This window comes from Lacerta agilis, chromosome 1 (assembly GCF_009819535.1).
Source record: "Lacerta agilis isolate rLacAgi1 chromosome 1, rLacAgi1.pri, whole genome shotgun sequence".
Taxonomy (NCBI): Eukaryota; Metazoa; Chordata; class Lepidosauria; order Squamata; family Lacertidae; genus Lacerta; species Lacerta agilis.
The window spans coordinates 13684128-13703938 of record NC_046312.1 but is presented as its reverse complement, the minus strand read 5'-3'; the positions used below and the strand labels follow the sequence as shown (position 1 = coordinate 13703938).

Below are 19811 nucleotides of genomic sequence, written 5' to 3'. Positions count from 1 at the left end.
CAATAAATATCCATGAGGAATTTGGGAATTTTTATTCAATGTTATCTCAGACTTTTAAAAAGAGAAGTTTTAATATAGTATATATATTTTAAATCCCTTACAGCTGCCAGGTATCCCAGGAAATGCCCAATACAGCTGACATTTGACTTAATCCGCTGCCAACTCTTATGATTGCTTTTTGTTTATATTGCAGTATGAAAAAGCAGATTACTGTTAGAGGTCTTGAGCTACACTGTTAAATCTGTAGTGTTCCGAGAGGTTTTATTACAACCTTTTTTTTTTAAACAGTATTTGTGGGAAGGAATTGCACAGCCCTTGTTTAGAGCATAAGCAACTAAATTTTTGGGAGTTGTGTTAATTAATTAGGAAGACCTGTGGGTTTTATTCAGACATACACAGATCATACAGTCTCATTTGAGCACTGCAAACAGGGCCATTCTTCTGTACCTTGTGCCTTGGATTTCACCACTAGGAAAGCATACAGCAATGAAATTTCTCCTTTGCATCTTCCCACTATTCTTATTAGATACTTGTGCTAGCTTGTTGGCAGAGTGACAAAAATCATTGTGAAACCTTTTGAGGTAAACATTTTATTTTGACTCAGAACTGGACAGATTCCAGCCACATATCAAACTGTATAATTATTCCTGGAATGTTCATCCTTTGGCACTTGGAGCACTAAAGTATTTCTAGAGTTCAGATTAAGAATACATGCAAAGAAGCTTGAATGTCCTTCTGAAATCTCTTTAGCATCAGCTTGTTACAGCCTTGTTTCCCAATATGTGTGGCTTGCTTTTTGCTGGGGTGTTTCTTTTAAACCTTTTTCAGATATAAGAACCCATTTACAAGTTCCTAAAATATGATAATACCCCCTTTAAAATAAAAAGAAACGGCTGGTGATTTTTTTTAAAATCATAAATGATTGTATTTTCCCCTCTGTGTTCCAGCTATTCAGGGAAGTGAGGATAATGAAGATTTTAAATCATCCCAATATAGGTAAGGCATGTGTTAAAGGCTTTTACTATTGAGGGCTGAGAAGTGGGAATAACTATATAAATATATGTTCATTAGTTAATTGGCTAATGTATGTGTGTGTTTATAAAATATGAGTGGTATCCAATGCTCCCGTTCCAGTAGCGTAAGGGATGTGTGCTAGTGGAACAGAAACCTCTCCTCTCTGATGCTGTGACCTGCTCGCTCACAAAATTTAGCTCTGAAGGATGGGGGACTGGCTGAAGAATATATTGGGGGGTAGGCAGAGGATGGAGGAAGCTGCTGCCCCCCTGTCTCAGTACAGCTCTGCTTGTTTTGATGCATCTCTCAGAGATAGAGAGAATGTGAAGGTTCTCCATTATCCCAGTAATTTTTGACGGGGTTCATGTTTTTGCTTTAGTGAACTTAACTGGCTTTGTATGTTTTAAACTTACACGTTACCCCATGTGCATAAAATGCGTGAAGGCTTCTGTTTCTATTATTCCATACACGTGTGTGTCAGTCACGGAGGTGTTGCTCTAAATTTATATTTCAGTGTCCTCCAACTGAAATTATGTTTTTTTTAGTTATTAAAAAAATATGTTATGGCTCTGGAGCCTATGGGGCTTTTGTACACAATACAAGATTTCAGTGGCTGTCCCCTGTGCCGCATTCAAACTGCTTTTGCAAATCCCACCTTTCCACAAAGTTGTGCAAGAAACTCATCATGTCCAATTAAAAAAAAGGGGGACACACAAACACACAAAAACCCTGCTGGCAAGATGGACTTGATCACAACAACATCTGTATAGTATTTATCTAGTTTATTTGCTTGTTGCTTTCTACAGAAGTCATAAATTGATGTGCAACAATAAAGCCCATCACTTGTTGCTTAAACTTGCCTTCATTGAATGCCTCTCCCTTGCTGCTAGGCAAAATAATGTATTCATCATATGAACCCTCAGGATATAGTGTACCATAAGCAGAGAGCTTGAATAACAAGTTGGTTCTTGATAACTCAAGAAATAGAGGCAGTTGTTTGCATGGTTACTAGCCAGCCTGTCCTATATTAATACCTATCCATTGCCACATATTTGGGCACAATAAGTCCAGCAACTTCCTCTCAGAGGAAATTTCTGGGCAACATACCAAGTCCAGTTGATGTTCTAGATGTCTTGTTCTGGAGAATGGTAAAGAGAAACATTAAATTACAATGTTTTACTTAATTTTGTAGTATTAAGGGGTATATTGGTTCAAAGATACATTCAGTTTTGGTGTTCCCTTTTGCTTTTCCTGAAGAGAATGGGGATAGTCAGAGCTTACAGAGATGCATGCTGTTTCTCAAACATGTTTCTAAGCTTATAAAATAAATCCCATGTCTCCTAAATAAGAGATTCAGCTATTCCCTGACTCAGCACTATAAATCTCCAGTCGACTCAGGTTTCTCTGACAGCTTCTACATAATCCCCAATACCTCTATCGCATTTACTATGAAAATTCATGTCAACCTAAAATTAAGCTCAATGTAAAAATAAGTTGTAATTGATACTGCCATTTATAAGTGTGGTTTCTGGGGGAATTCCATTCCTATGCAATATTCTTGATACATAGTTCAGACTTAATATACAGTATAGAAAACTAGTATCGGAACTTGTTAGCATTTATAGTTCATGTAGTACCCAGTAACGCATTCACATGCTGTATCTAAAATTGAAGCAAACATGTCTTTTGCAAAAGTAATTTAATTGTGCTACCTGCATCTAGCATTCAGAAGCAGCCAAGATCTCATCCAATTAACATTGCTTAGATTCTGCTGTGTACATTGGGTAGGCTTTGTAGCTTTGACACCTATTCATCAGGGAGAGGAAAATAAAGAGGAAGCTAATCGTCAGCTGCCAGGAAATAACTGTTCTTAGATTAAATCTGAAGTCCAGTCAATACTGATCACATTAAACTTGGAATCCTCTAGGACTATACTGTAATAGTTTGAAAGAGTTCTATTTTTTAAAAGAAAAGCTTTTCTAAAATGCTTCACATAAGATATAATGCTAGCTTATTTCCTCAAGATGGCTGTTATGACTTTACATGTTTGTATGTATGTGAGGGGACAACTAATTAAAAATCTAATTAAAAACAAAAATAGACAGCCGCCTTCAGATCATCTTGGTTTGCAATAATTTGCCACTTTCAGACATAATTGGCTGCATTTGGATGTTGGATTGAAATGGTAGTTTAGCGCAAAGTGAATGAGCTTGGCCTTCTTGCAGGCTTTCTCTATCTAGTTTCTCCTCTTGCATAGCAAGTAAGAGGAGCTTGAATGCTTTTACATTTGGTTTCCCTTAAACGGGATTTCTTTGTGTCATGGTTTATCAGTAATTCTGGTCAGTTTCAAAGTACGGTATTCCTTCTTCAGAACAAGGGATATAGACCTTTCTTATTAAACTTCTTATAGTTAGTGACAAACCATGATCCCAGCTCCAGATAACATATCAAACGGCATTTAAAAGAAATGGAAAGTAAAGGCTTCTGTCATCCTCTTCCTAGTGGATGATGATGATGATGAATTCAATTTCTATACTGCCTTTCATAGGAGGATCACAGGGTGGTTTACAATATAAAAACACAAAAATGCATACCATAATAACAAACAAACAGTTACCCCGCCCCCCAGTTTAAAATACCATAGATTAATTTGCCAAAGGACAGGGATGTCCAACCGGTTGACCGCGATTGACAGATCAGACCCCATATAATCTCGGTTGATCGCAGGATCCCTGTTGATCGGAGGAAGAGAAAAGTCCCAGCCCTCCCCCGCCCTTGCTCTGTTCCTCCATCGTGTCAAATGGGCAGTCTTTAATTATCTTTTGCTGATGAGTTTGGATACGGAAGTAGTCATTTCTGCTGCGTTGTTGTTTTAGGTGAGCGAGTCACCCTAAAAAAAGCTAAACATCTGCAGCTCTCCCCCCTAAATGACCCCCCTAAAAACGGTCCACAACTTAGACTCCTCCCCTAAGAAAAGCTCAACAACTTTGGCTCCCCCCCCAAGAAAAGCGCAACAACTTTGGCTCCCCCCCCCCTTCCATGGGTAGATCACTTCCAGTATTTTTATACTGTGAGTAGATCACAGTTTCTTAGAAGTTGGACGTGCCTGGTCTAGGAGAAGAGGAATATTTTCACCTGGCATCTAAAGATATTTAATGAAGGTGCCAAGTGAGCCTCCCTGAGCCGAGCATTAAACAATTGGGGAGCAACCACAGAAAGGCCCTCTGGACCTCATGGAGGAAGCACACAAAGAAGAGCTTCACTGTGATTGCCTGGTCTGGGTTGGTTCATATGTGGAGAGGCAGTTCTTGAAGTATTATAGGGAACACACGAGACTGGGGAAGAAGGCTAGTCTTGTTCATGTCATGCTAAACTATGTTTTAGTGTTACGTCTGAATGTTGTCAGTGACAAACTATGGTTGATCAAAGCAGGAAGTAATTAAGCTGTGCACATTGCGGCGTGGTTACACAGAAGATTGAAGCTAATTCTTGAGTCTCCACACAGTGGTTTGACATTTACAATATGCAGTGTAATTTACTCTCAGTTTCTGCATTATCAGGTTTGTAGAGGGAATTTCAGATTGATAAGCATGGGAATTTTTAATAGATATAAATGCAATCCAGAGATAACAGTGCTAATTTATAAAGGGAGATGTCAGGATAGGACTTGGAAGTGATTAGTGGCTCTACTGTAACGTTGAAAGTCAATGTAGTTTATTCCCATAAATCTCTTCCAACAGCTAGATGAGCACTTTTCATCCAACTCAATCTATAAATACCCACCACTTAGGATTTAAGCACAAATAATACCCTAGCATGAATAATTGAATAATGATGTATGCATGTATTATGAAGCTGAGAGCTTCTTCATAGTTCTTCATGTTCCATAAGAAAATGATTGGCAATTGGAATTAATTTTTAAAATACTAGCGACAACGAGCTCTTATCTTATTTTACGTTATTACATAATTGAGTGCTGGATTATCACAACCATAGGAACATGAGAATCTGCTTTATACTGAGTCAAACCATTGGTCCATCTAGCCCGGTATTTGTGTACACAGACTGATAGTGGCTCTCCAACTGGAATCTCTCTCCCAGCACTGCCTGGAGATGCCAGGGATTGAAACAATGACTTTCTGAATGGAAAACAGATGTGTGATTGCCAAGCTGCAGCCCTTTCCCTAAACATTGCGTCCTTTGAAACAAGGAGCACTTTCTGGTAAACTTTTCAGAAGCAATATCCTGGGAACAACCAAGGATGTTTCTGCATTAGTTTTTGATGTGTGTGCCTAGGAAAAATGTGATTTGTCAGTTTTCTAAAACACAATCAATTGATACTTCCTGAAAGCACTTAGAGGACCTGCTTCATTGATTTTGTAAGTGGTCTCAATACTGCAAAATTAGTACTGCATCAACAAATACATAGCAAATACCTACAGCAGCAGTCCGGAGAGCTCCCCTTAGGTTGATGTTCATTGCTGCTTCTGGTATTTCTATTTTAATACTTATTCCTTACTATAAACTGCTTTAAAATCCCCCTATGTTTCTGTTGCGGCTTATCATGCGGTTTGGGGTCTGAGTTGCTCAAGGGGGAAATCAAAAGCTTTGTTGTATATTGGAGCGCTAGGCAAACAGTTCTCAGGGTTGTGACTCAGGGCTTCAGCTTGGGGAGAGATTGTGGCAGAGAACATGTTTTGCAGATTCAGCCTTTAGCTGTTCCAGTAAAAGGATATTTGGTAGACACTTGACCTGAGTGTCTATAAGGCACCAGTGTGTAATGTTCATGTGCCTGGCAGGGAAAAAATAGATTAAAAATATGTATTGACCCTGCCTCCCCATAGTGTTTAAGGTCATTATTTGAAATGGTAAATAAAACTGAAGTCCAGTAACAAATAATGTCTATATAGGTAAGACTGATGTTAATCTCTAAATCAGTTCTTGTCTCTTCCAGTTAAATTATTCGAGGTAATTGAAACCGAAAAAACACTCTACTTAATCATGGAGTATGCAAGTGGAGGTAAGTACAAAACTATTTCAAACCAAATAGGATTTTAAAAAATCAAGTGATAAACTAGATATAATGTTTATGTTGGAAAAAATAATAATAACATTTCAAAACCACCACTTATACTCTCCACATAATAAATGTAAGAGCATGTTAATATTTGCAGACTTCAGTAAGAGCTTACTGTCCTTGCTGTTATCTTGAAGCAGTAAGTTAGTCAGATGGTCAGACTCCAAAAATTCCGGTTAGTTGCCTTGTACCATCAGTGGGAAGGGACGTGAATGGCGCTGTGGGTTAAACCACAGAGCCTAGGGCTTGCCGATCAGAAGGTTGGCGGTTCGAATCCCCGTGACAGGGTGAGCTCCCGTCGTTCGGTCCCTGCTCCTTCCAACCTAGCAGTTTGAAAGCACGTCAAAGTGCTAGTAGATAAATAGGTACTGCTCCAGCGGGAAGGTAAACGGCGTTTCCGTGCGCTCTGGTTCTTCAGAAGCTGCTTAGTCATGCTGGCCACAAGACCCGGAAGCTGTCTGCGGACAAATGCCAGCTCCCTCGGCCTATAGAGCAAGATGAGCTCGCAACCCCAGAGTTGTCTGCGACTGGACCTAACGGTCAGGTTCCCTTTACCTTTACCTTCAGTGGACACTTGTACTATTGATTTGCTTTTCTCAGTCTAAATGTGTGAACACACACACACACACATGTTTTATAAGCTGGAAGGCCCTCAGAGTGGTGTACAAAATAAGGCAACACAAAGTGTTCCACATTGAAGCTGATGTATCAGTTTTCTTTTAACATAAGGTATACATTTTCCAAAAATATACTCTACATATGCAAAACTACATGGATCATAGTGCTAACTTCACCAACTGCACACATGTTGATGTCAATATATATTTTTTCAGCATTTCTTTCACTGTTTCATAATTAAACAATATGAAAGGGAAAACAAACCCAGATCCCATTTTATTCCCTGGATGGATGTATCAGTGTAAAGTAGAGGCTAGCACTTTAAAACAACCGGGTGAAAAATACAAAGGTTTTAAGGGAACAGAAAATGCAGAGCACTGCTGCACAACATGTGACCTACCGAGCCAAACACAGCCCTCTAGCCATATGTTGTGACCTTCCAAGTGCTTAACAAGTGTACTATTTTTGCCACAGCAGAATGGGAGGTGGGCTATGGCTGATGGGCTGTATTTAGCTCAATGGGTTGTGAGTTAAGGAAACTTGACATAGAGTTTCTCTCTTTCCCCTCCCCCTAAAACAGAGAAAAAAACAAGTAAAGCTTCTGTGCAGCATTTCACTGTTGATTCAAAGCAGGCCTTCTGGCATCTAGGGAAACGTGGAACTATTAGCCTTTCCCATGCCAGATTAATGCCATCTCTGTAATTTTTTAAGGCAATTTTGACTTACCTTTGGCACTGGAGAGGAATTACGTAGAGAATAGGTGTGCAAACTGCTGCCCCCTCAGTTTGATGGAACTAGACTAAATAGTGAGATCTTATTGCATGAAGCAATCCAAAGACCTTTTAAAAACCATTGGAGAAACTGCACTTGGTCCAAAATGTGCTGCTAGAATACTGATGAGATCAGACGGTATACCTCCAATCTTTTACCAGCTACATTGATGCTTGTTTCTGGGCTCAACTTTAAGTGTTGTTGCAGACCTTTAAAAGATTTAATGACCTGAGAACAGATTATCCCAAGGTTGGCCTGTATAGGAACCTGCGTAAATCATGAGGTCAGCTTTAGAGGAGGAAGGATGGACAAGAGAGAGAAAGAGTGTGTTCTTCGTTATGGTGCCAAAACTGAGGAATATTTTTGCTGCCTGGGGGAGATCCATCAGGCCCCTTCTCTTCTCGTGCCTAATGGGTTTTGAAAACCTATTTTAAAAGGCGTTCAGTGCTTAATGCTCTGCTTAAGTTTTGTTTTAGTCATGCTGAGATTACAGTTTTTAAAATTCGATTGTTTTTACATTTGCTGTGTTGGTTGTTTCATATTTTGTTCTGAATTATTTGTGAACAAACAGTTATTTGATACATGATGCAAAAACTGAGTGTAAATGATAGAATCATGTGATGATATAAGCAGAGTATAAATGGTACTATTATTTATTATAATATCAAATTAATAATAATAATCATATGCTGCCTGCTCTTGATCAGGTTACACTCCCTCTGAAGGAGCGGGTTCACAGCTTGGGGGTACTCCAGGATCCTATGCTGTCACTTAAGGGTCCAGTAGCCTCAGTGGTGCAGAGTGCCTTCCATCAGCCTCCGCTGGTGGCCCAGTTGCACCCCTACCTGTAAAGGGATAGCCTAATCTCTGTTGTCTCTGCTCTGCTGACCTCTAGGTTAGATTACTGCGATCCAGTATAAATAGGGCTGCCTCTGAAGATTCAGAAACTTCAGCTGGTGCAGAATTTGGTGGCCAGGTTGCTCACAGGGGCAAGGTGGTTTGAGCATATCACACCTATACTGGCCTGGCTGCCAATTGGTTTCTGGGCTCAATTCAAAGTGCTTGTTTTGACCTATAAAGGCTTAAATGGTTCAGGACCACAATACCTCAAGGTCCACCTCTCCCCAAATGAACTGACCCAGATCATCTTGTGATCATCATTGGAGGGTCCCTCTTTGTGTGCCTACCACATGAGAGATCTGGAGAGTGGCAAAATGAGAAGGGGCCTTTTCTGCAATGGCTACATATTTGTGGGATACTCTCCTGGTGCCTTCTCTCCCTCTCTCTCCCTCCCCCCCTCTCTCACACACACAGATATAGATATGTAGATATACCAGGTGAAACATGCCTATTCAACTTCTGTATCCTTTTAAATGTGTGTGGGAGTCGGAGTTATTAGTTTGTTTTTGTTTTATTATGTATTCTTGTGTTTTCATTTTGGATTTTTGTTTGTGAACTGCTTGTGATTTTCGGATAAATTGTGGTATACAATTATTTATTTAGTAAGTAAGTAAGTAAGCAGTAGAGCATAGAATCTGTGTAAGGGCTCATATTCACAAATGGTCTTATCAGTTGTCTGTATGCCAAAGTACAGCAAATTCCCACTTCTACCATCACCCCATTTTACACTGTTTTGATTATACCCATTTAAATCTCATGAAGAGATTGAAATGCTAGCACAGAGTTATATATTCCATGAGCATTATAGGGGTGTGGATGGAATCACTGTAGTGTTATATCTAATTCCCATGCCATGTCACTATTGCAAAAGAGCTAAAATCATTCTGTCGAGATGCTGAAAGACAAGCCTGCAGGGTGAGTTGTCAGGGGCTACATCTAATATCACTGTCTGAGAATTTCCTGCCTTGGTTGTCTTGATTCGGAATGAATCACTTACTGTGTACTGTGACTGTAGTCTTTTAGCATGTATTTTTAATTGGTTCCTCTGACTGGTTTCATTAATTAAAAGCCTTAGAAATAGAATGTGTGATGGTTGTGTGTCACTGATGAAAGCTTTTAAAAAATTCTTTCTGAAAGTAATAATATTTATTATATGTTTGTTCCTACAAATCATCAAGCAGTAAGGAAGCCCTCCCTGTCAAACAAGATTTTAATAAGATAATATTTTTCTTCCCTGTAAAAACACATGCTTCTCTGTTGACTACTTGATTAAAATTTCAAAACTTGGCAGCTATGTTAATCTTGTAATTTGCATATATCATGTGTTCATGCACGCACCAAATTCATTTTTCCAAATTCTTGTATGTTTTGCTTCCTCTCATAAACCGCTGCTGCTATTAAGGTTCTGTTGTTCACAGTTGGGTAATATTGTCATTAGGGCCAGCCTAAAAGTCACAAAAATATGGCAGGCTTTTGAATTCTCCAGAACGTGGAAATCCAGTTGTCAAGGTCGGAAATAAATTAGTTATTACTTAAATGCTCAAAAGATTTCACCATTCACATATCTCAATTACAGGGGAGGTGTTTGACTATCTAGTTGCACATGGAAGAATGAAGGAAAAGGAAGCAAGAGCTAAATTTAGACAGGTATGTATGGACTATTCTGTACTAGACTTTTTAACGTTTTAAGTAAATTAACATTTTCCCCAATCAGTGATTGCTCTCCCTCCTAGAGGGAGTGTTGATGTTGGGAAATCCTAGCAAAATTGGCCCAATCAGTGAATACTTTCACATTCATGCTGAAGCCACATTGGATTATCTATCACTACAGGGAAGTAGCTCCTACATTTTTCAATGTGTGTATGAAAAGGAAGCCCTTGACTATTTTATTGTGACACACACACTTCCTGGGAAGTGAGTTCCGTTGAAATCAATAAGGATAAACTCCAAGTAAAGGTGTTAAGATAGAGGTGCTAAGCTTTAGTCTCAATCTTGGTTTCGAGGGCAAGCACAAACCATAGTTTGCTAGCTAGTATGTAACAACAGACTATGGTTTGCACAAAAGGATGCAATTTAATCAGACTCTGTGAGGGTAGGTACATGAAAACGAGGGTAATTCACGTAGTGCTAAGCCATGGTTTGGTGTTATGTTGAAGTGAGCCATTATTTTTTATAACAAGTTTGCAGTAGAATAAAGGGTCATGAATTGGAAACTGCTCAAAGAAAGCAAGTATTGGCTGCAGAACAGCTTGTCCTTGATTTGAGTTCCTCCTGTTTCAAACTGCAAGTCTGCTGTTCCTCTTTCCCATCCGCCCCCTGCTCCTATTCTCTGTTGTGATTCTCACTGTTCATCTGCTGTGAAAGCGCAGAGGGAAAGTAGCTTAACTTTTGATGTTACTCAGACAGTTGGAAGCAGAAGAGATACCTGTTCCAGTTACAAATGAACCTTTTCTTAAAGAGATTTGAGATTCTTGTGAGGTTGGCTGTCTGTGTCATTATGTGGGCTTTGAGCCCTGATGTCAAGAACAGGCTTCTGATTTAGTGAAATTTCTTGGTGAAATTTACCTTTCATTCTGTTTGTGTCTGGCGGCACTCTTATAATATCTTAAAGTTGCATAGCGGAGTTTTGGCATATGGATGGAAATGGGCGATAATTGAGTGCTGCGGATAAGCAATAGGGAATGCCATGTTTTGAGTCAACAGTGAGAGCTGGAAAAATCTTAGGGATTTTCATAAGCATCACTTATAAGATGTCTATAACTTGTCGCATACTGTCTGACTGACTGTTAATCTTGTTTACCATACAGAGAAACCATAACAATCTGCTTGAAGGGTAACAGTAGCCTAAGTAAGTAATAGGCTTGCCTTCAATTGTCACTTTGACTCTTATCCTAAATGCACTTTTTTGAATAATTCTTATTGATTTCAGTAAGAGTTACCCACAATTAAGTGTGCTTAGGCTTGGAGCTTTTGGTAATTTTGTTACTCATAATGGGCATTATATTGACTTTATAATTGCTTCCCAATTTTAGCAACTCCTACTAAAACCTATTATTGCAATACTGTTTGTTTGATATATGTCACTATATAATTGAGCCTGTTTTCTATCCAGATAGTATCTGCAGTGCAGTATTGCCACCAAAAGCATATTGTTCATAGAGATCTCAAGGTAAGAAGAGAAATGCAAGATTTTGTATTTGATCTTTATTAAATATTTTTATACTCTGTTCTGTTCCTAGATTAATACCAGTTTTCCTTGTTCTTTACTGGAAAAGTAAAGGATGAATTTCTGTGATGAATTTTGACTACTAGTTGGCATGTGAAGAGTAAAATACCTACCATGTTAGTCACTGCAGGCTGGCAAATTATTGAGGCTGAGGGTAATAGTTTGAGAAGTAGAAATGATTTCTGGTAGTAAATAGACTCTGCTGTAAGTACAGATTTTGTTAGCTCAGTTCTCACTTTCAGGTTTGCCTGGGTCATGGTGAAAGAGAGAATTGTTATTATTATTTATTAAATTTGTACACTGCCCTTCTTCTGAAGATCACAGGGCGGTTCATGACAAAAAAATGCAAAATGAGAACACAAAATACATAATATAAACAAAAAACAAATCAATAACCTTCCTGCCAGAAACACATTTAAAATGACATAAAATGACTCAGGACTGCAAGGACCGCCTCTCTCCATATGAACTTACCCAGACCCTGAGATCATCCTCTGAGTCCCTTCTTTATGTGCCTCCTCCATGAGAGGTCCGGAGAGTGGCAGCACGAGAAGAGGCCTTTTCTGCAGTAGCTCCCTGCTTGTGGAATGCTCTCCCCAGGGAGGCTTGCCTGGCACCTTCATTATGTATCAGATGTCAGGCCAAAACATTCCTCTTCTCCCTGGCCTTTGACTGATTGACATCTAATACCCTTTTAAAATGTGTTGTGGAAGGGGGGGATTATTGGGTTGCCTTTTAAATTTTTATTCTGTATTTTATATTGTGATTTTATGTTGTGAACCACCCTGAGATGAACCCCCATTTCATGGGATTATTTTAGTTGCTTACTTCTCTTGGTTCGCAGCTCCATCTTCTTTGTGGCTTGCACCAGTTCTTGGTGTATCACAAAATCAGTTTATTTGTATATTTGAACCAGTTTGAACCCACTTCCCATTAAAATCAATCCCAAGAACAGTTTGCAAGGAAAACTAATAAAACATACCCAATGATACAAATCTAAATACTAATCAAAATTATCACAGATTGATCAAAATTAGGGAGGACAGGTGCCACTTCCAACCAATTTAACCAAATTCCTGATTGGATTGGATTGGATTGGATTGGATTGGATTGAATTGAATTGAATTGAATTGAATTGAATTGTTAAAAGGCTCCCCAAATCCACCAGAACCTGCACTGATCAAATATATGAGTGTAGCCCCTCGTGGCTCCCCTTCCCTTTCTCAAAGGCTCCTTTTCAAAAGCTGCCTTGGCTGTTTCACTTAATCTCTCACTGCCAAATGCTTCCATCACTTCTGTCTGCCCTACACATTTTGTTTCCTCCCCACTGCCAAACATATACCTAAAATTGTCCATAACAATTTTGTATAACTCACTGTGAATTTTCTACTTAAAAAAAGAAAAAGAGCTCTGCTTACTCTATTACAATAAACCGGGTTCCTTACTAAAGAGAAGGATCTGATATAAACAAAACATTTTTTTTAAAGTCTCTTCTGAAAAGCTGGCTGTACTTAATTAAGTGAGCAAATCAGCAAACTCTTTAAGACACATGCTAATATGCCCAACTATATGAATTGGATCTTGAAGGACTTGGACTAGAAGAAACTGTTCATTTCCAGGGAGGGAAATCTCACGTCTTACTCTATTGTTCCCCTCCAGGCTGAAAATCTGTTGCTTGATGCAGACATGAACATTAAAATAGCCGATTTTGGTTTTAGCAATGAGTTTACAGTTGGAAATAAACTGGACACATTTTGTGGCAGTCCTCCATATGCTGCTCCGGAACTCTTCCAAGGCAAGAAGTATGATGGACCTGAAGTAGATGTTTGGAGCTTAGGTGTCATTCTTTACACTCTTGTGAGCGGTTCTCTGCCTTTTGATGGGCAGAATCTAAAGGTACGCACCTAATTTATGCTTAAAGGGTGGGAGGAGGATGGGGAGTTCCTGTACTGTCATTTATTTATGGCAGTGCTTAATAGCACACCTGTAATTTTCTATTTGGTGCTTGTTTAAAGGAACTGAGAGAAAGAGTGCTGAGAGGGAAATACAGGATTCCATTCTACATGTCAACGGACTGTGAAAACCTACTGAAACGTTTCCTGGTGCTAAACCCAACTAAAAGAGGCACTCTTGAGGTAGTATTATCTTCCTCACCATTATAATATTGTTTCTCCCCTCCTGTTTCATTGAAAGGAATTTACACATTTTGAATTTTAAAATTACTTGTGCATCCAGGTAATTTTGGCCTTTTTTAAAAATAAAATTATATGCCACTTTATACAGTAATTTCTAAGCAGTGTACAATTAGGGGTTTGCGAGGGACATAATAGGGATAGTTATGCCTTTTACAGATTACTTGTTTACTCTTGGTCCTCTCTAATGGTTTCCCCCGGATGAAAGAACGGTACATTTTGGAATTTCAGGGAAATGGTGCCATTACCTTGTGGAATATTTCATTGCAAGTGCATTAAGCCTCATCTGCGGTGGTCATACAGTGACTTGCTCAAACCCACACACAATAGCTACCTCAACATTGCCATTGGTCTAAATGGAAGTGTTCGTAGCATCATCCCATTGTATTGTACTGAAGAAGCACGTCATGCTACTCTTCAGTTGGATAGAAATCAGGATATTGTAATGACTCATGATCTCTCTCTCCTCTTGGTGCAGCTTGAGGCTGCTGTGATTGTTATGGAGGTGCGGTGCTCCACCTAGAGGACATTCTTCACGTTAAGCAGGACTTAAATCCAACTAGCTCTCTTTCATTAGACCTACCTAACGTTGGCAGATCATGAAACGTACATCGGTGTCAGTACACCCTTTATGAACTGACGTTTTGGCTACCAACCTCATTCTGGGATTTCTGATGCTGCCTTTTATTACCAAAATTGTATATACATATATTTATATTTGAGAAAATAAACTTTATTCATTAAAGTATTTATATGCCACCTTTGGGGGCATAGTCCACCCATGGTGACTCACATACAAAGCATCATATCAAGTGGTTGAATAAAAGCCATATCCTTTAAAGCCAGGTTATTAAGATGAAGAACAGTTTAGTACGGGCTGTATTACTGGTAAGTTAGTAATATTCAGTATTAGGTATAGAAACGCCTTAAACATGTTACTCCCTTTAGAGTGTGTGTTTTCTCATCTATGGCTTCTTTTGTTAAACATTTTTTACATTTTAATTTTTTTGAGCATTCTTCCTAGTCCTGATCCCAATGGAGCACTCCCCTCCATCCTCAGATGTCCTCTAGAGTTGTTTTTACCCAGGCTGACAGCAAATAGGACAGCTTACACAGCACTTGTTATTCGCTTAGTTATCTTTATATTTAAAAAAAAATCATGTTTTTGCATACTGCTCTTCATCAGAAAAAAATTATCAGTTTTCAAATGAATTTTTAAAAAAGAAAAAAAAAAGAAACGTGAAATGTTGGCCAGTATTCAACTAAATTCTTGCTCTAATGCAAGAGCACTTCTGTGGCCTCTCCTGCCACCGTACACATGCATCCTGTGTTGTTCCCAACTCTTCTCCGGGGGGGGGGGGTTGGAGCAACCCCCAGAACAGATTTAGGCATGTTCAGAGGGAGCGGAGCACCTTCCATTGCGCAAGGTGAAATCTTTGCATTGGTCACTGTAGTGCTACATTTGAGTACAAACCTAGTAAAAACAAAATGCAGTATATGAAACATCAAAGTCTGTAACACCGGATTCCACTCAATATCCACATGAATTCCACATCTGCTAGCACACCTGTTCCTCAGTCAACCTGTACATACACATCCACTTACAGTGTCACCCAGGCACAGCATACAGACTTCACGGGTACCAGTCCTAACAATCTCCCAAGTACATATACACTAGGCCACTGACAGCCTAACACCATGAGGCTAAAACCAAACTTAATCCAGGACTCCACCAGCCCCAATAAAACCTCACACTTTTCACCCAAACACTCATCCACAATCAAGCTCTCTCCATGGTTATCAGTCACCAGCTCCTACCCATGAAGTAGTCAGATTTAACCTACCAGCTCTTCAACACAGTTATCCTGAACAGCACCAAGCATCACTATACTCAGTCAACACAACCATAAAGTGGGGGTGTTGTCCCTATAGTGTCTCAATATGAGAGAAATTATAGGGGTTTTAACAAACAAACCTCCCTCCCTTTGGTAGAGGCAGAGTAAATAAGGGATGGAAAAGGCAGGTGTCTTCTTCATACAAGGTAGTTTATTTGCCTTCACTTAAGCAGCTCAAAGGCCAGGATGCGGGTGGCGCTGTGGTCTAAACCACAGAGCCTAGGGCTTCCCGATCAGAAGGTTGGTGGTTCAAATCCCCGCGACAGGGTGAGCTCTCGTTGTTTGGTCCCAGCTCCTGCCAACCTAGCAGTTCAAAAGTACGTCAAAGTGCAAGTAGATAAATAGGTACCGCTCCAGCGGGAAGGTGAACGGTGATTCCGTGTGCTGCTCTGGTTCGCCAGAAGCGGCTTAGTCATACTGGCCACATGACCCGGAAGCTGTCTTCGGACAAACTCTGGTTCCCTTGTCCTATAGAGCGAGATGAATCGTCCGTGACTGGACCTAACGGTCAGGGGTACCTTTACCTTTAAGCAGCTCAAAAATCTTAAGCTTTGGCCTTGACTACAGATCTTTGTTACTGGTAATACTCATGGCAAACCTATCTTTGCAGCAAATTATGAAGGACAGATGGATCAATGCAGGGCACGAGGATGATGAACTTAAGCCTTTTGTTGAACCAGAGCTAGACATCTCGGACCAGAAGAGAATAGGTAAGCAGAGGATGAAGATCACCAGCATACATACTTAATAATGACAAATGGCGTGGATTGTGGCTCAGCACCTTATTGCTTGCTTAAATGCTCAAATTTAGTTCTTGGCTAACATTGCCTCCCATAGCAAGGTGTTAAATTTGTTCCATTATTAAGTAGTAGTTTTGTATGACTACTCATGATAGTAAAACATTGTATATTTAAGAAAACTTTTAATTTATTCTAGACATTATGGTTGGAATGGGATATTCTCAAGAAGAAATACAGGAATCTCTTAGTAAAATGAAATACGATGAAATCACTGCTACATACTTGCTACTGGGGAGAAAATCATCAGAGGTGAGTAAAATGCTCAAACCATGGCTGAGAACTGGCTTGTACCTCATGATAACCAGTGCTCTATCATGTTGGGAATGAGTCAATAGCAAGCATTGAGCCTGCACCTTCCCCTTTCTTCGTTCATTACAGATGCAAGGAAGTCAGACGTAGAAGCTTCTAATCTCCTTGCAGCTGCACTGGAGGATGAGAGGAGCAAGCATCTGAGGCTTATTGTGGCTCACTCCCATCACAGTAAACCATGGTTTATTATGATGTCCACATTTAGCCCACAGACCTAGATGTAAAGAAAAAACCTGGTTTGGCTCTTCAAGCATCTTGATATACATGAGGTAGCTTATTATTGACTCTTGCAGTCATCTTACCTCTCTCATCAAGCTGCCAGGTGCTTAATATTTCCCCATTCTTCTATTAAAGAATTAATAATATTAATTTGACCCAGGACCACTCTTAATGCTTCCGTTCTATTTTAAGACTGACCTAGAACCTGGTTGAACAAGAACTTCTCGCCCCTAGGTTTGGCAAGGTTAGGGCAACTCTTAGACTTGCACCACAAGTGTGGGTCCTCCGAATTTATGGAACTCCCATCAAGCATGTTGCTGGCAAACTGAAGATAATTGCAGTGTCTGTGGAAGGAAATGTTCAGACTTCCAATAATACATACAGTCTGCTCTTGGGCCTAGAGTGACCGGGACCAGATTCAGCAAGCTGCATTGTCAACTTAGATTAGAGGCAGTGAATATATTTAAAATATTTCTGCTCCATGTTTTAGCATATCTCCTGTGAGGTGCTTTCCAGGCTTACGCAAATTGTATTTACTTCAATTTATTGCTCTTGGATTCTTAGGTTTGAAAAGAGTTGTTGCCACAGGGTAACCACTATAGTAATCTTTTAGTTAACGTGACTTGTAGACTTGTGTAAGTGAAGGCAATAAATGACACATGCTCCTTATTGGCGTTCATGCTGTTATGGCCAGTTGAAAGTTACACGTCATTTAAGTGAGTAATGTGCATGACTTGCAATATTTTGTTTAGTGGTGACTGGGCTGCAAGACAAAGCACTCTGACAGACGGTTCTTTGGAAGCATCCTTTTATTGATAAAAGTTTTTGCCGGTTTGAGAAAAATGCAGTACATCACACTTGATCTTAGCCAAAAGGCTTTCAGGCTAAAGCACTGCCACATACTATGCCTTGTTCTTCAGTACAGCGGAAACATGGTGCCCAAGTTCTGAAAACCAACCCTATTTTTTAAACCTTTTTATTTTGTTTCTCTTGGTGAATTAGCAAACTGAAGAATGTCAGGTTGACTAGTTATACAGAGAGCTGCTTTCTTCTGAATGAGACCAGTGGTCAACATGTTTCATTGCTGTCAACCCCTAAGTGCAGCATCTCTCCAGGGTGTCAAGGAGAGGAATTTCCTAGCCATGCTCTTGAAATTCTTTAATGGGAGTTGCTAGGAGGTTAGCCTGAGACACCTGAGATGCACACAGTTCTCATAGCTGCCGCTAAGATGCTGCCCCCTATGCTTCATGGGAAGGGAATGGTCAGTTGCCTCCAGTTATGAGAAGTTCTAAAAGAATCTGTTTGCTTATGCCTCTAGCTCTTCCCTCTCATGTGTTGACTAATTTCCTCAGCTCACTCATCTTCCCATTCAAATCCACAAAGCAGGTAACTTTTGGTTGTGCTTTGCCCTGTAGTCACAAGGGAGTGTTGGATTTCAAGCTCCCTTTATAAATCCCTTTGTTATGTTTGGGGCCACAGAACTAATAATGCAAACTTTCCCCCTGTCTGCTTCTATTCAGTTGGATGCCAGCGACTCAAGTTCCAGCAGCAACCTTTCGCTTGCGAAAGTCAGGCCAAGTAGTGATCTCAACAACAGTACTGGACAATCTCCCCATCACAAAGTGCAGAGAAGTATATCTTCCAGCCAGAAGCAGCGACGGTACAGTGACCATGGTGAGCGGCCTTCTCATTATTTGGGAACTCTTGCTGCAGAAAGACCATTGCAAGCTACCTTTTGAGAGAGTCTCTCTAAAACAGCCTTTCCCAAGCTTGGGTGACCTGTGATTGGGGAAGGCTTCTTGAAAAGCTAAAGAAAAGATTGTGTTGAGGATGAAGAGTTCAGCATATGCTGAACCATGAGAAGTTTTAATTTGGTATTGAGAGACCAATTCTATGCCCTAACTGCTGTTATTGCAGATATTGGTAATGCTTTGAGATAAATCAGTTTCAAACATTCTCACTGTGTAAATTCTAAAGCGAGACGAAGGATAGCCAGTTAGATACTTGGTATGGTCCTGTTCTACTGTGATAAATATTTTGGCTAGTGCATGTTATACCACCACCACTTGATCAAATACTCATGGCAAATTGAAATTACAGTTGTTACAGAGAGTGATGGTTCTTTCAGAAGTTAAGCTATTAGTCCAGGGGTCCCCAAACTTAGGTCCGTGGGCCGGATACGGCCCACACGAGCCAATTAGACGGCCCCCAACGCCCACTTTTACCAGCGCTGCGCAGCTGCCCATCTCTGGGTTGGTGTGGCACCGGAAACAGCTTGTGCACATGCACAAGCCTCATTTCTGGTGCACTTGCGGGTCTGCGGAGGCCCGTGTGCATGCGCACAAGCTATTTCCAGTGCTGTGCCGGAAAAAGTGAGTGCGTGTGCGTGTGTGCCCGCTGTGTGATCGGTGCTGGAGGAACCGGCCCGAGGCTAGGTAAATTTGGGGATCCCTGTGTTAGTCCTCTCCCAATTGCCCATGTCATCTCTAGTTTCACTTCAGAGAGCTTTCCCCTGCCAGTAATGGCTATCAGTGAAAATGCCTTACATTGTATTTACAGAGATATTTCATAGAACTATGAAGAGATGTTAGACATATATTTCAGATATCTAGGAGCTTTCTTCAGATACTTCAGGAACTTCATATGTGGGACTTATCCAGATGTATTTGTATAGGATTTGACCCACCCAGAAATACTTAAACCCTTCCTCCCCTCACCTTCCAGCAAATTGAAGAGCTCTAAGGACCTCCTAGCATCTCCAATTCTCACTAACTTTTTGAGTGTCCTGGT

The 19811-nt window shown here is 40.1% G+C and overlaps 1 protein-coding gene across 5 annotated transcripts in view; it reads left to right on the top strand.

The window, feature by feature from the left end:
• The window catches only part of MARK3 (microtubule affinity regulating kinase 3), a 71061-nt gene that overhangs the window by 24865 nt on the left and 26385 nt on the right, over nt 1-19811 (top strand). For all 5 annotated transcript variants that reach the window (XM_033139105.1, XM_033139122.1, XM_033139096.1 and 2 more), the window contains 9 exons: nt 948-996; nt 5969-6034; nt 9957-10027; nt 11493-11549; nt 13266-13502; nt 13622-13741; nt 16304-16403; nt 16630-16742; nt 18542-18695. In XM_033139105.1, coding sequence (XP_032994996.1) covers nt 948-996; nt 5969-6034; nt 9957-10027; nt 11493-11549; nt 13266-13502; nt 13622-13741; nt 16304-16403; nt 16630-16742; nt 18542-18695 — 967 coding nt within the window. The remainder of the gene's footprint in view (nt 1-947; nt 997-5968; nt 6035-9956; nt 10028-11492; nt 11550-13265; nt 13503-13621; nt 13742-16303; nt 16404-16629; nt 16743-18541; nt 18696-19811) is intronic.